The following is a 14,227-nucleotide window of genomic DNA, read 5'->3' on the forward strand; positions in this document are numbered from 1 at the left end:
CAGCGGAAAAAGAATGTGCCAGTGTTTAATTTCCGCCTGTGAAATTGTGAAATGAAATGACACTTCCTGCGGCCATGAAACCAGACATGTGGACGTCACTGCCAGCACCTAGTCTCCTATTACAGCAACATAAAAAAAAAAAAAAATCCTTTGTGTTTCTAAGGCAGCACTGTTTGAAGTTTGACGCATAACATCAGAAAACATTAAAAGAAAAAACCCATCTTGAACATTTTAACATTGTTTGGGGAAAAAGGCTTTTTGGGCCCACTTTGTTGATTGGTGCTGTATTTTTCTTATTCCTGCAGAAAAATGGCCAAATATGTATGACGAGATAAACAGGGTCTGGCATGAGAAATCTAAAACATCAGCTTCAATAGATCAGAAAGTAAAAGCAAGGGGAGTGACTTGCATTTGCTCTCTTGCTCTTACTAGGCGATGACTATCAACACTCCTCTCTCCACCTGCACACATAAACTAAAGGTTAACACAGCAAGCTCACACCTTGAGGTGGCGACCACTTTAGAGCAGCACTGTTATATTTTACAGTTCGGTGTCATCACTTCTGGGCCTGGATTTTTTTTTAAAGGGTAACTGAACCTCAATCCCAAATCTAGTGAAGCCTGACCTCTGATGGTGAAAAGTATGGTGCAGGTGACATCATTACCTGTTCAGGTGAAGGTAACAAGTGATTTCAACATTTTTTTCCAATCCGTTTCACCTTAACAAAAGCAATGAATTCAGATTTACCTGCAAGAGTCTAATATACTCGAGCTACAACTAAGCAAATGTTAAAGTCCCCCTGCAGCTAATCATTAAGCCCCTAAAAATAATCTCTGATCATCAATATTACATATTCATAAGTTTAATTTTTCATGAAATAACACCCCTTAGTGCCTTCAAACAGCTGAAATTTAACTACGCAAAAAGTCTCCCACCCTCAAGTCTGCCAACTCTCCCTGCCTGCTTACACACATAACCATAGCTGTGTTCATAGAGGGTGGAAGTATCATTCACAGTCGTGAAAATAGTGCCATTTTTCAACATCTAAACATGAAAAAAAAAAATCCAGCTAATTTTTAGTTACAAAAATATTGTAGCAGCATTTTCAATTTGGTCTTGTTTTCTTTTTTTTATTTAAATAAAACACTCTTTTGGGAGAGCTCTGAATATACTGACAGCGACCGGCAGGTGATGGACCGTCTGTTGCCGGGATTGGCTGTTGGGTTTGTGACGTACCACATCTAGCTGGCCCGGGGTACATCTGAATCCCCGATTTTAGAGGATGTAAACATAAGAAAAACACATATTTGAATGGAGGCGGACTTTAAAATAGCAGTAGTGGCTGTAGTGCTAATTTACCACCCTGATCAGCCTCACCAATGAATAAAGCAACAGGGATTCGTGTGGCTTGTTTAATAATAAATGTTTGTGCATTTAAAAGCAGGCCTTTTGAAGATATAATTAAAACTGAAAGCTAAAACATTGAATACATATTATAGTCACTGGCAGTGACCAAACATCCAAGCTGAGCTGGAATAGCTTTCTTTAAAGAAGAACTGTTTGCAGGTTATCAGATCATTACTATTTTTAACAGAAGCGGGACTGAAGGCAGTAGTTACTAGCAAGTTTGTTCTATGGAAGGAAATAATACATTTGAAATATGTACTAACATGTAATATAACAGATCTAAAAAACATCCAACAATCCGAAGCAGTTTCATGAAACAAGGTGTTGTGTTTTTGCACTATCACAGTGTATTTTCAGAAACTCATTTCATTCAGTCATCTTGTGACCTGTAGGAAAAATGTCTGCCTGGAAGGGTTTATAGTTCGCTGCATTTGAAGACTCCACGGTAACTTTACACTAGCACCGCATCTCACATTTCTTTGGACTTTGTCTCGTCCTGCTGAACAACAGCTGAATTTACAAACAGCATTTAATTATTTAACCCTCTGTGGTTCAACAGAGCACACTGGCGGTCAGGTTACCTGATGCCAAAGCCAAGAGATCAGCAAGACTGTCCGATTGGAAAGTCTCCATGGATGTAGGCCAGCGTTTAATGTTACGACTCTAGATGCGTGGCAATTTTGATTTTCAAAGACTCGATGATTACGATAACATGAGAGGGAACGAAAAAGTATTTCCATGAATGAGATGCTGATGATACTGCTTCACTTGTGGCAGAGAATTTGAAAGTTCTGGACTGCAGTAGTGCTCTCATCCTGTAAAATTCAAAATCTGTGGCCAAATTAAATCCAATGTGTAATGACAGGCCTTGAGCAATTTTTTCTCAAGTTACGCTTTAACAATTTGTGATCAAAGTTGTGTGCTCCCTTACCTTCTGTTCAGTTGATTGTTTATTGTGGTATTTTTTTTAATATAGTTTATTTGTTACAGTTGGAGATTCTGGTGTGGAGGACTTACATCCTTTATCAGAAAATGTTCAATCATTTTCAACTGATTTAAGGTTTGCCTCACTCTAACAAGAATATATTGTGATTGTGAAGTATATAGAGTTTTGAACCTTTTCCACCAAGTCTCCTCACTTGTCTATCCTGTTGCGCTTGCTATCTGTGACTTCTACCACTGCACACCTCAGTTTTGGTCGCTTGTGATGCAAGTATCGAAGATTTAAGCTTCCTCTACTGTTGCACTCATCGCAGACCTCCTTGAAAAGAACCAGGAGCTAAACGCCTTAAAGTGTCGATGTGGCAAGCATGTGTCACGCAGGTCTGGCTTCTTTTGATGTCCTACCGCAGAGGTTGAGTTTGGGCACTACTGATGCCCCCGCTGACACCACCTTCCTCCAGCGGTGCTCGTTCCTCCTGCTCTCCTCTCCCTCCGGTGCCTCCAGCTCGGAGGTGGCGTAACTCATCGGGCTGCAGGGCGTTGTACCACGTCTGCTGCCCGCTGTCAGGGGTCAGCACGGGGCTCTTGTCCTCCTCCTGACCCTGCACCTGGCTCTGCACCTGGCTCTGCACCGTCTTCACAATATTCACCGCGTTCACTGGCAGCTGCAGAAGCTTTTGCATGGTGGTCATCTTTGCCCCCACAAAAAAAAAAAAAAAAAAGCTCAAACCACAAGTAAAAAAAAAAAAGTAACAACCTGTAGAATCCTGTACAGAACTGGAGAGGAGCAGAGAGAGGGGAAGCCTGCAGTTTACCCAGGCCACTCCTCAATGCTCTGGCAGCTTCAGCCGATGATCACTTGGCTCTGTGAAATTCACTAGATGCTACTCACACAGCAAAGTGCGCCCTGCAGCTTTGTTCAGAGGCTGTATTGGAAGTATTCCTCTCCTTTGAGGTTACATATATCCAGTATGGACATGATGTTGAAACGACGACAAAAAAAAAACAAACAAGAAAAAAATAGCTTCAGTGCCTGTTGAGAGCCTTTTCCATAGCACAAGGGCTGCTCTCCTTTGCTGCTCAAGTGCTGTAATCCGAACGCACCGGAGCCCCGGGGTAGGTTTTCCTTTTACTGCCGAGGCTGCACGCATCCGAGTGAAGCCGTCATCAACTGCTGGGTAAATGGATGCTTGGCAGAGAGGGGCGTGGAGTTTTATTTGCCATGAATCTATCTCTCGTCTCCTGTGACTCCTCCTGTGGTTCCTGTTCCTGCACCACTCGCTGTCTCTCTCTCTCTGTCTCTCTCTCTTTCTCTCTCTCTCTCTCTCTCTCTGTCTGTCTATATAAATAGGGATCAAGTGCTCCGCTCTGTGCTCTGTAACGATGACACGCAGCCTCTCCCACCTTCGCCACGTTATCAGAGCCCCCCCGCCACCGCCTTCCCCTAGTCATTCTCGCTCCGCCCTGTCACATTCACGTGTAAAAGTCTCCAGTTTTTTCCTCGCTTGCTGGCTCTGCCATTCACTCTCTCTCTCTCTCTCTCACTCTCTCTCTCTCTCAGGTTCCCTCTCCCCCCTCTTGTTAAGTCTCGCTCTCTCACAGCCTTATCTCTCAGCTAGCTGCCTTCACCTGGACCTTTTGCCATTCAGCCTTTTGTGATAATCAGTAGATACCTTCAAATATTTCCCAGTCCTCTTCCTCATTATGTTATGGTTTCCTTTTTTTTTTTTTTTTTTTTTTTTTTTTTTTTTTTAATAGTCTGTACCTGGTTTCTCTCTTCTTACATGACTCAGCTTTCTTGGTCGAGTCGTGATGAGGAGACTTCTCTTGCTCTCTCTCTTTCTCTCTTTCTGTCTCTCTCTTTCAAAGGAAAATCTATGGCTTTCCTGTGGTCTTTTGACATCTCAGTATAGATTTATTAAAATTAGCTAAAGACTAAATATTTGGACCTCTGATGTCATCAGGATACACAGCCTGGAGTTTGGGCGTTTACAATGTATGAATCTGTGGATGCTTTGGCAGTGTTCAATGTATCTTTTCAGGGATATGGGAACATTCTCTGGTATAGGGTGCTTCAAAATGCTACAAAAATGCTTCTTTCAACGTAAAACTGTAAAGCCCAAACCTTAACGCCCATAAAAATTTGTCTCCGGCAGACTATCAGCAGAGTTGATCCATGTCATCACACATTTGTGTTTTGGCTCTTTTGTGTCTCTTCAAAAAATCTAGCCTGAATAATCCTCTCATAACCAGCACCGTGTGGTACTATCATACAAAAAGCATGTGCTTGAATTTTATTCTCAGAAACATCTGGCAAGTGTCTCTCTTTTCTGATTTTAGGAGAAAATATTGAATTGTGTTTCTGAGTGCAGTGCAGCAGTGCGTCCGTCTCTCCCTGCATCTCTTCTAAATGTACGATGCCTCACTGCACACCTCAAAAGGAATATTTTAAGAGTTTCATATTAAAACTCCAGTAAGTTCTAAAGCCGCATAATTTTGTACCAGTTAAGATTCAGCACAGTGATCAGAGCCAGGCACTAACAAACCAGGGTTAAGGGTTTTATTCCTTGTACTGAAGCCAGGTACAAAAGGAATGCATGCACTAAGGAATTGAGAGGCATTTTGAATAAAATCATCTAACAAAATAGCATGTATTGTGATGGAAATTTGTTAGTATTAAGTAATCTCTAGCTTTAATCAGTTATCAGTGACCAAGTATCTTCAGCAACAGGACTCTAGCATAGCATACTGAAATACAAGAGGAAAGAACCACTTTAAATTTCCACTAAACTAACTCATCACATGCAAAATGATGCTGCTTCCTTATTTACATTTTTGGCTTGAGAACAAAATCTTCAGTGACACCGGTGACTCTCTCATTGCACCGTCGTCCATCACTGAATAGGGGAAAATGCAAACAGGGGACTTTTTTTTTTTTTCTGAACAGAGAGTGTGGGCCAGAAAGTGAGTCTGGAAAGCCTGGCTGAGTAATGGTTGAGTCACTGGTCGACAACCCTATCAAACTCCTGCAGCTGCATTATAGTCATTTTGTGGAATTGTACTCTTTGTTTATTGTTTTTGAGTTGATAATGTAATGGATTCAAGATAACATATTTTTATATATCATTTTTTTGTGCTGTCTGTTTTTTATGTGGACAGGTAAACAGAGGTTTTTACTATTTATTCATATTGATATAGTAATTGAATCAGTTGCAACTGATTACATATGCCCACACATCAGTGGTGACTGATTGTTGTTTTACTAAGCTGTACCCATTGTTTAAACATCTTTGTGTATTCTACTACCAGTTCACTTGGGGACAGACCAAAACGTTACACACCAAAACGCATTATTTGAATGAATAATACCAAGCAACTGAAGACAGTTACCTTGCTTCTCATTCATTGCTATAGGACAATGAATGTCCTATAATATTATCAGTAATAACAAGCCATATCCTGTGTATCCTGAATAGTACAACTACCATGTTTGAAGAGCAAAGCAACATTTCACTTCAGTCGTGTTTCCAAGGAGACAGCATGTGAAGGGTGAGCCAGCACTCTCACTGCCATGCTTACAGAGAAACCGGTCAATCTACCTCTGCTGCCTTCCTCACCACAGCAAACAGATGTGCATGACGATGAGGCCAAGCTGACATTTGAATCAGTTCAGGAACACAGAATACAACAGCAGCAGGTCCACAGTTAATGATCAGTGTTTCAAAACCAGCTTTAGGCCTACCTCCCTTTCCAGTCAAAAGAAAAAGTCACAGTTCACAGACACAAGTGCTGTCATTTATAGAGACCACGCTCCCTCTGCTGGTGAAAAAGCCACAATTCACTTATCGCATGTACCAGAGAGGCAGTGGAAGAAACTGACAACTCAGAATTATATAGCCTAAATCACACAGACAGCCCTACACAAATAGTAGTTTTAATTATTAGATATTAGCATTTTCCATTTTCATTCTAATCACCAGTATAATTAATTAACAGTCGATGGAATCATTTTTGTACAAGAAATTTTGCTGCTCTGTGAGGTTTCTGCTATGTTTTCCGTGCTAACTCAAGTGAAGCAATCTTTCTTATCCAATGTCAGTATGATTTCCAACAGTAATAAAATTGAGAGACACTGTGTCATTAGCCAACACAGAGGCTCTGATCCATCTCGTGTTATGTTATAAAAGGGTAAACTCATTGAACTCACTGCATTGAAATGTGGCCTACATGTCATATGAGTGCTAGATGAAAATGGTTATGGTTCTGCATTTTCCCAGTGACTCCTAGCATCACAAATGCCTTGTTGAGTTGGGCCCACAACCCTTGGCACAAACTCTGAACAATAAATATGTAGTGTTCACAGTTTTGTTCTAAAATAAGATATCTACCAACTGGCACAAAATGACTGAAAGGTTTCTAACATGGAAAGATGCTTTGGGAAAATACTCAGACTATTAACTGTTTTAAGGCCTTTAGCTAAAAGGAGTCATCTTTTTGAAACACTGAGTGATAATTTTTAGGTTGTTTTTTCTCAGTGGACATGAATAGTACATATCCAACAGAGAGCAGTAAATATGTGCATAAACATGCACTTAACTGAAAATATATAAGCCCTAATTTGTATAAAAACTTTGGCATATATGTACTTTGTCTCTTTCTATTAGGTATCTGTATATTTGTATATGCATATTGTGACTTATATTGCTTGTGTTTCAGTTCATTAAGAGACATACATGTGTTGAATGTAATGACCATTACAAATCTATTAAAAGCAACATTGATGAAAATACTATATGTACTCAACATATATGATTGATGATATTTTTAACTTATAAGGACAAGGTGTTGTCTCCAAAATGCCAGGTTTTCAGGCACTAAGTAAAACAGCCATGTTTTTAGCTTGGCCACCATGAATTTTACAGTTTATCTAATGGGTTTTGAAAGGTTTTCATACCTCAAAGGACGTAAAACTTTGTCAACTCACAACTCAGAACCATACAATCCTTCGGTTTAGGTTAAACAATAAAAATCATTAAAATTGGAGATCCAAGATTTTTGCCCAACAGTGACAAATTTACAGCACAAATACACATCAAGTGCACATTTTACAATATGTCATGCATATGCTCACATATATGCCAATTATACATTGTGTCAATGTCCACTTACTAGACTTATGTACAGATCCCAGTTTGCTGACTACTAAATTAGATAGATATTAGTTAGATATTTAGTTAGATAGTTAGTTAGTTAGTTAGATATTTACTGGACTATAAAGTGGCATTTACATTTACTTCTTTGTGTAAAACTGACATACTAGCTAAATAATAATCAACCGCATGTAATGTCATATAAATTTCAATACTGATACAATTAAGATCCACTGAGAGACTGTCTCTTTTTTAGATGCCTGTGATTTATTTTCCTTTTTCCAAATATTTGTCTACAAGCTGAGTAGACAATTCGTTCTCATGGTGAAACAGGAAGTGGTACAGGTCCAGTTGGGACAGTTGACCTGACTTTGTCCAGTTCTTCTTTTAACATCATCTGTGCTATTTGTATTATATCCAGCAGTAGGGCAAAAGTAAATAAAAAGGTGAGTGAGCACTCATGTGCAATCAGTGGCTGCCAATATAAGCATGAATCTGTTGTATTTTCAACAGGGCACACAGGGCAACACAGGGCACTGATTTGCTCTTGTGTCCCTTAAAAGACCCTAGCCTGTTGTAATCCAGTCTGATGCTTAATTTATTTCCAAACGTTTTATGTGAGCCTTAATGGTAAAAATTTTATTACATTTTTAAGTGACTTAATTGGGTCTAAGCAATTGTACTCTCCAGTAGATCCCTAGCCTCCAGACTGGTATCTGGTCTATAAACTTGCCAGTTATATCCAAAATAATTGCCAGTTTTTAGTGTAGGTTTCAGCATTGTTGTCCATTCTTATACTGTCTCAGCATTCCTACTGATCCCCTCTTTATATACAAAACCAGAGGATATTCTCCTTGTTTTCTGAAACTGCAGAAATATCCACTGGTTAGAAAGCTAGTCTTGTGCACAAAGTGTCTATACATCAATCTCCAAAAGAGCCAGTGTGTGTCCATAACCAGCCATGTGTCTTGCTCCCTCACCGTAAGCAGCTCTGGATAACATAAAGGCTCAAAATGAACCTACTGAAACTTTACAAAGTCCTTCTATAAATCAAGTGGGGCCTTTGCCTTACTTTATGGGACACAACTATTGCATGTTGCGACTCTATTGCCTATTGGTTGTATGATCCTTTCTCTGCACTTCCTGTGTTTAACCACAATGACCTTCCTAGAAACACAAACCGTCCCCATGCAGGACACCTGGCTTTACCTTAATGCCAAAAAAGACTAAAGCATTTCACTCCATATTTCACTTTTTGAAAATTGTGCCAAATGATTACTAAAAAATTTAAAAACTCAAATCATATCCCCACCTAATTCACAATGCTTTTATGAAACAATGAACGAAAACTACACCCCTTAATCTCAATGACAAAAGAAAAACAACAAAAATACTAAATAAGGGAGGGGGGACTTTAGGTTTCCTAAGACAGTTTCTGTTAACAGTAGTGTGGATGGGTTTTGTTGTATTCTGAGTGAGGATTGCAGGTGATGTGTGTTGTGTATCTCTTTGAGATGAAACCCTGAACTGGGGCTCTTGCCGCTGCCTTGCGCGCTGTCCAACAGGGGTGGTGCTGAAAAGCTGGAGCCGAGGCCTGGCGCACATAGGCCTGCACAGTTCTACTAAAAACCAACAACAAATGCCTCTACATCAACCACAATCCCAAAGGAGGCAACATCCAGCCTCACTACACCCAACAGAGACGAGTAAATTGACTTATAAGCAATAACAACAATGCTATCACGCGGTCATCTCCCACTACAAGGTGCCTAAGCGACCAAATCACGGTTGAGACTCGCGTTACAGAAAGGCTGTTAGGTGCTTACAGCAGACGCCAATATGAACTATAGGACCCACAAAGTTCCGTCCAGTTTTTATATTGCATTGCATTCAGCCTATTCAATACTATACACTAACGTCGGATTCACTTCCTATCCATCTTAGCAGGCAGGAAATTACATCCACACTGCACCTCCCCCGCCATAAGCTGCCCCATAATATCCCAACATGACAGATAAATAACGGCGTCAAGCGGTAGGTAGCGGTACCTTTTGTAGTCGGAAGAGAAAATCCCTCCGCTCGCCGGGTCGTGACCATATTCCGGCTCCCCGACGCTGGAGGAGCCCCCTTTTTCATCGTTGAAAGCCGAGCTGGCCGACATTGCTGTGGCTGTCTTGTCCCTCAGAGCGCAGCGATGGAGACTTAGTGCAGAGACCAGGATTGCTCTTAAAGGCGCACAGACAGCGCTATCTCCGCTATACGGGGATGCTCGGTGATAGCTACTTGTCACCAGGCGGAGCGGGCTGGGTGCTTGGTGAACAAGCGGGGTGATGGGGAGATGATGCTCTGGTCATGTGATTTTCAGTGGTATAGCCATTTGGTTGGTTTATGCCGCGTTCAAGTTTTGTCGGATTTACCGGATTTTCCCTGCTGACAGGGAAACGCCACTCGCGTTTGGCTGCTTGTGCTAAATACTAGTATGTGGTTCAATTTGTGAACTGACATCTCCCGATCAGGCAGTCATCATCAATGCAATGAACACACCTAGCAAAAGACAGGTATACATCTCTTTCTCCACGATGGACGCAGGCTCTCTTTGGGCTAATCAGTAACAAAATGCATCATCCTTCCAGGTGTCATCAAATTTTAAAATTTCGACAATTAACTATAGAGTCCTTGCATGGGAACCCACACAGGTGTTTTTACTTACGTTTGTTCATTTGTTCATTAGCTGATTATCATTATCATTATCATTATCATTAGTGATGATCGAAGCCATGCTCAATAAGGGTAATATTTGCCTCAGGCTTTTTGTTTGTGTGGCAGAAACTAAATTTAAAATTTAATAGGTTAAAAGGAGAAAAGGTGGGTTGTCCCGTCATTACAGGTGCAACAAAACTAATTTATCATTGAAAATATGTTCTATAAAATAGTCATAATTTATTTAAAATATGTATTTTATAATTAATAACTAAATAAACAAATAAATACAATTCAGTTGATATTTTCAAACATTAGAACATAGCATGAAGTTTTGTTCAAAGAGACAATGATGGTGATGCTGCTGCTGCTGCTGCTGCTGCTGCTGCTGCTGCTGCTGCTGCTGATGATGATGATGATGATACCGATACAGGTTGTAGTAGAGAGGCTGTTTATAGCTGTTTAAGGATTTAAGACAAACGCGGCAGCACTGATGTCATTCCTGGTGCTCTTTTGATGGATCAGATACCTCTTAACTCATTAGATGGGCGGAATCACTGTTTCCTTGTGTTAACCGTTCATTCTCATCTGTAATCGGCAGGTTTTCTCTAATAAATTAAAGGCATACCATAGTTGTCTTCATATGAATTAAAAGCCTTTATTTTAGTTGGAAACGTTTTGATAAGGGAAATGGGCTTAGTGTGTATTATGAAGCAGGTTATCAATGTTACTAGAATTGTTTGAAGTTTTATCTGTTGTAGCAGTACTGTCACAGCAGCTGTGGGAACAGCAGTATCGGTAGCAGCAGTAACTGTAGTACTAGCAGTAATGGTAGTGGTAGATGAAGTAGTCCCAGTGGCCATGATACTAGGGGCAGCAGCCTAAGCTGTGAACAATAGCTGAGTCAAATGGGAGGTGCAGTATTCCTCCACTAGATGGCAATAAAAATCCTACTTCTCTTTAGGCACGCCCACACCACTCAGGTCTCTCTCTCTCTCTCTCTCTCTCTCTCTCTCTCTCTCTCTCTCTCTCTCTCTCTCTCTCTCTCTCTCTCTCTCTCTCTCTCCCTTCCTCTCTCTCTCCTCTGTCATGAAAAACACAGACAACCTTCAAGCAGAAGATTTATAAAGGTGGCCTATTTAACAATATAATTCATAAGCATCCAAAGGCAAAATGAATATAATCCAGTTAAAACCATATATTGCTTAAGTTTATTTATCGAGCACAAACCTAAAAGCAGAGTTTGAAAGGGCTTTATAGAAGAACATAGTAACAATAGTAACAGTAAAATTATTATTTTTTAAAATAATCCTAAAATAAAAATAGGAAACTCAATCAGTTGGAAGATACTGGCACTTCAATTGAATATTTCCATTTTCTGAAACCACTACATTTCCGAGGGCAATACTGTACTTTATACTCCACTGACAGGTGTTACCAGCCACTTTGCAGAGTAAGCTCCTATATGCAATTCATGTTATCAGCTCATAAAACAGATAGCTAGCAGTGTATGGTGTGCAACCACTACAGTATTAAAATAGTTTTTAGAAAAGCAACTATTAATCACAGTGAATACCCTTACTGTTGATACTTAGGTAAATGTTATTGCACATATTTATATGCTTTTTTATAGGTAAAATTCAAATACAGGACTTTGCAGGTGTGTGTGGGGGTGGGGTGGGGTGGGCTTTGTTCATGTTCATGTGTGTACAATTTGTGTTTGCTGAGGTGGATTATTGGATGTGAGCTTCGACTTGCCATGCATAAAACTAAATTTAGTCAGTGGCAGCGGTGGCAGTAAACAAATCACTCACTGGGAAAATCCCTCAAGAATGCAGCAGCTGACATGGTCAGCCTGGATGACAGTGGTTTCTTTCATACACACATCAGCCCAGGAAAAATGGCATTATGTTCTACCAGCCCAGTTTGTATAGCTATAAATGGCAGACCCCTTTAAATAAGCAGGGGAGAGGACATTTGTATTCCCCTCCAGTTACAATGACATTCAGAAGGTGGCTTAAAAATCTATACCAAGAGTTTTTCTTCATCTCCATTTGTATGTTTTAGTTGCTTTCCTAACTAGCATGTTGACCTTGTTTCACCTGAAAGAAACATCTATATCAGGGATTCTCAAGTACTTCAGGCTAGGGGCCAATTTCCAGAAACTTAGGAAACACAAAAAAAAAAAAAAAAAAAAAGGCTGTATATTTAAAATTAAATTACAAGAAAATTACCACAAAATTAAAAAAAATAAGTCCCTCCAAAAATGAATTATAAAAAAGACTGAAGTGAATTTTTATCAGATGGTGAAATAAAAGCTTTCAGAACAAAACCTCTACCATCCATGGGCTCCTGGGATTCTCTGGGTTGAAGGGAAACCCTGGGATTGCAGTTATTCTGAACATATCCTTTGGGATTTTATTGGATTTTGGGTGAGCCACTATCAGTGTCTTGGAGGCCTGCATTTTAATTTGCTGATTTGCAGGTTTTTTTTTTTTTTTTTTTTTTTTTTCTGTTGTTATCATATCAAAGCCTCAAAACTCAAATTTTGCCAATTTCCAAGTTTTCACATCATTTGAAGAAACCACAAAGATTTTTATCTAGTACCATTTTAGGCAAGAACCTGGTGTTTTCTGTTTTTTTTTGTTTGTTTGTTTGTTTGTTTTTTTAATCCAAAAAGCACCAAAAGAGTGCAGAAGTCACTGAAGCCCTAAAATAAGTTACTGTGGTTTAACAGAGTTTATAAAATGTATTGAATTATACATTACCTTCAAAAGATTGCTCAGGGTGTTGCTGTTCATTCATACAGTGATTCTTTTGTTATCAAATTAGAGCTGCCTAGAGGCTGGTACAGTGCACTGAAGCCCAGCTCTTGCACATCCAGCAACTACAAAGCCAAGACTAACTTCCTTTTTGTTAATGTGTACTGCTTGGCCTTGCTGACAGTGTGACTTCTGAAACAATGAGCGTACACAAGCAGGACAAGGATTCATGCTAGAGCGACCGAGGCTGTAGTAAAATATGATGACGCAAGATGTAAACAAGCAGATTGCAGCATAATATTTTCATGCTGCGATGAGCTATGACTGTTTAAGGTCACACATCCTCGCACAGACCTGCTTAAGTAAGCTTCCCTGCATGCTTAAATTAAAACATCATGAGCAACAGAGATGGGAAGATAAAAATCCCATGATTACAGGTCACAGGCAGAGCATGTGATTCTGGTTCAAAGTGGAGATCAACTCACGGAAAATGATGCATGTATGTGCTATAAAATGTTGAAATGTCCTTTAATAGGCTATGCTGAAGGAAGATTGGCAGAGACTGAATTCTCTGTAAGGCAGCTCATGGCAAACTGAAACAAGTTGGTCAGAAGCTATGTGAATAAAACTGATTTTAATTTGATTGGGATATGTACTTTTATAATAAGATACAGGCATAACTTCCTCTTCAGTGTATTGATAGCTTTTGACTTCACTGAAGTGAATCTTTTAGTCACAGAGTGTTAGACTGACACCAGCAGCTCTGGGAGGATGTACTTACAGTTTTGAGTTAAATGGTCAAGGCTTACATCCTTTTTTCCCTCACTAAATTTCTATTGTTTTACTTTGTGTTTCTATTGTACTGGGAAGTGAACCTGGATTTGAAAGTGTTGTGTTGTTCTCTGTCTAGCCACAAATGACAGAGCTACAGCACTTTACTTACCCACTTCTGTAAGGCTGGCACACATATGACATAAATCTATAGTATACATTAAAATAATTCCTATCACACTAATTTGGCATACATATGGATAGGTTTTCTTTGTTTGTTTGTTTGGTGAGAGGAAAATGTAAATTAAGGGTTTTCCTTATATTTGCCATAGGATTATCACTTGATCATAGTCTATCCATGTCATGTATAGACATAGCCAAGTGATTTATCTCTACATCAGTGGATTGGTGGAAGAAATTGTGGCCAGCCTGTTATTTTGGAAGAGGAATAAAAGGTCTACATGGATGTGTTGTGTAGAAATTCTGCATGGAGAA

General features: G+C 39.7%; 1 protein-coding gene across 10 annotated transcripts in view; it reads right to left on the minus strand.

The window, feature by feature from the left end:
- Positions 1 to 9,764, minus strand: part of ap3b2 (adaptor related protein complex 3 subunit beta 2) — a 45,220-nt gene extending 35,456 nt beyond the window's left edge. For all 10 annotated transcript variants that reach the window (XM_030054305.1, XM_030054301.1, XM_030054296.1 and 7 more), the window contains exon 1: positions 9,548 to 9,764. In XM_030054305.1, the coding sequence (XP_029910165.1) occupies positions 9,548 to 9,660 (113 nt within the window). In that variant the 5' untranslated portion in view covers positions 9,661 to 9,764. The remainder of the gene's footprint in view (positions 1 to 9,547) is intronic.
- Positions 9,765 to 14,227: the final 4,463 nt, after the last annotated feature.

Source organism: Myripristis murdjan, chromosome 6 (genome assembly GCF_902150065.1).
Source record: "Myripristis murdjan chromosome 6, fMyrMur1.1, whole genome shotgun sequence".
NCBI classification, from domain to species: domain Eukaryota; kingdom Metazoa; phylum Chordata; class Actinopteri; order Holocentriformes; family Holocentridae; genus Myripristis; species Myripristis murdjan.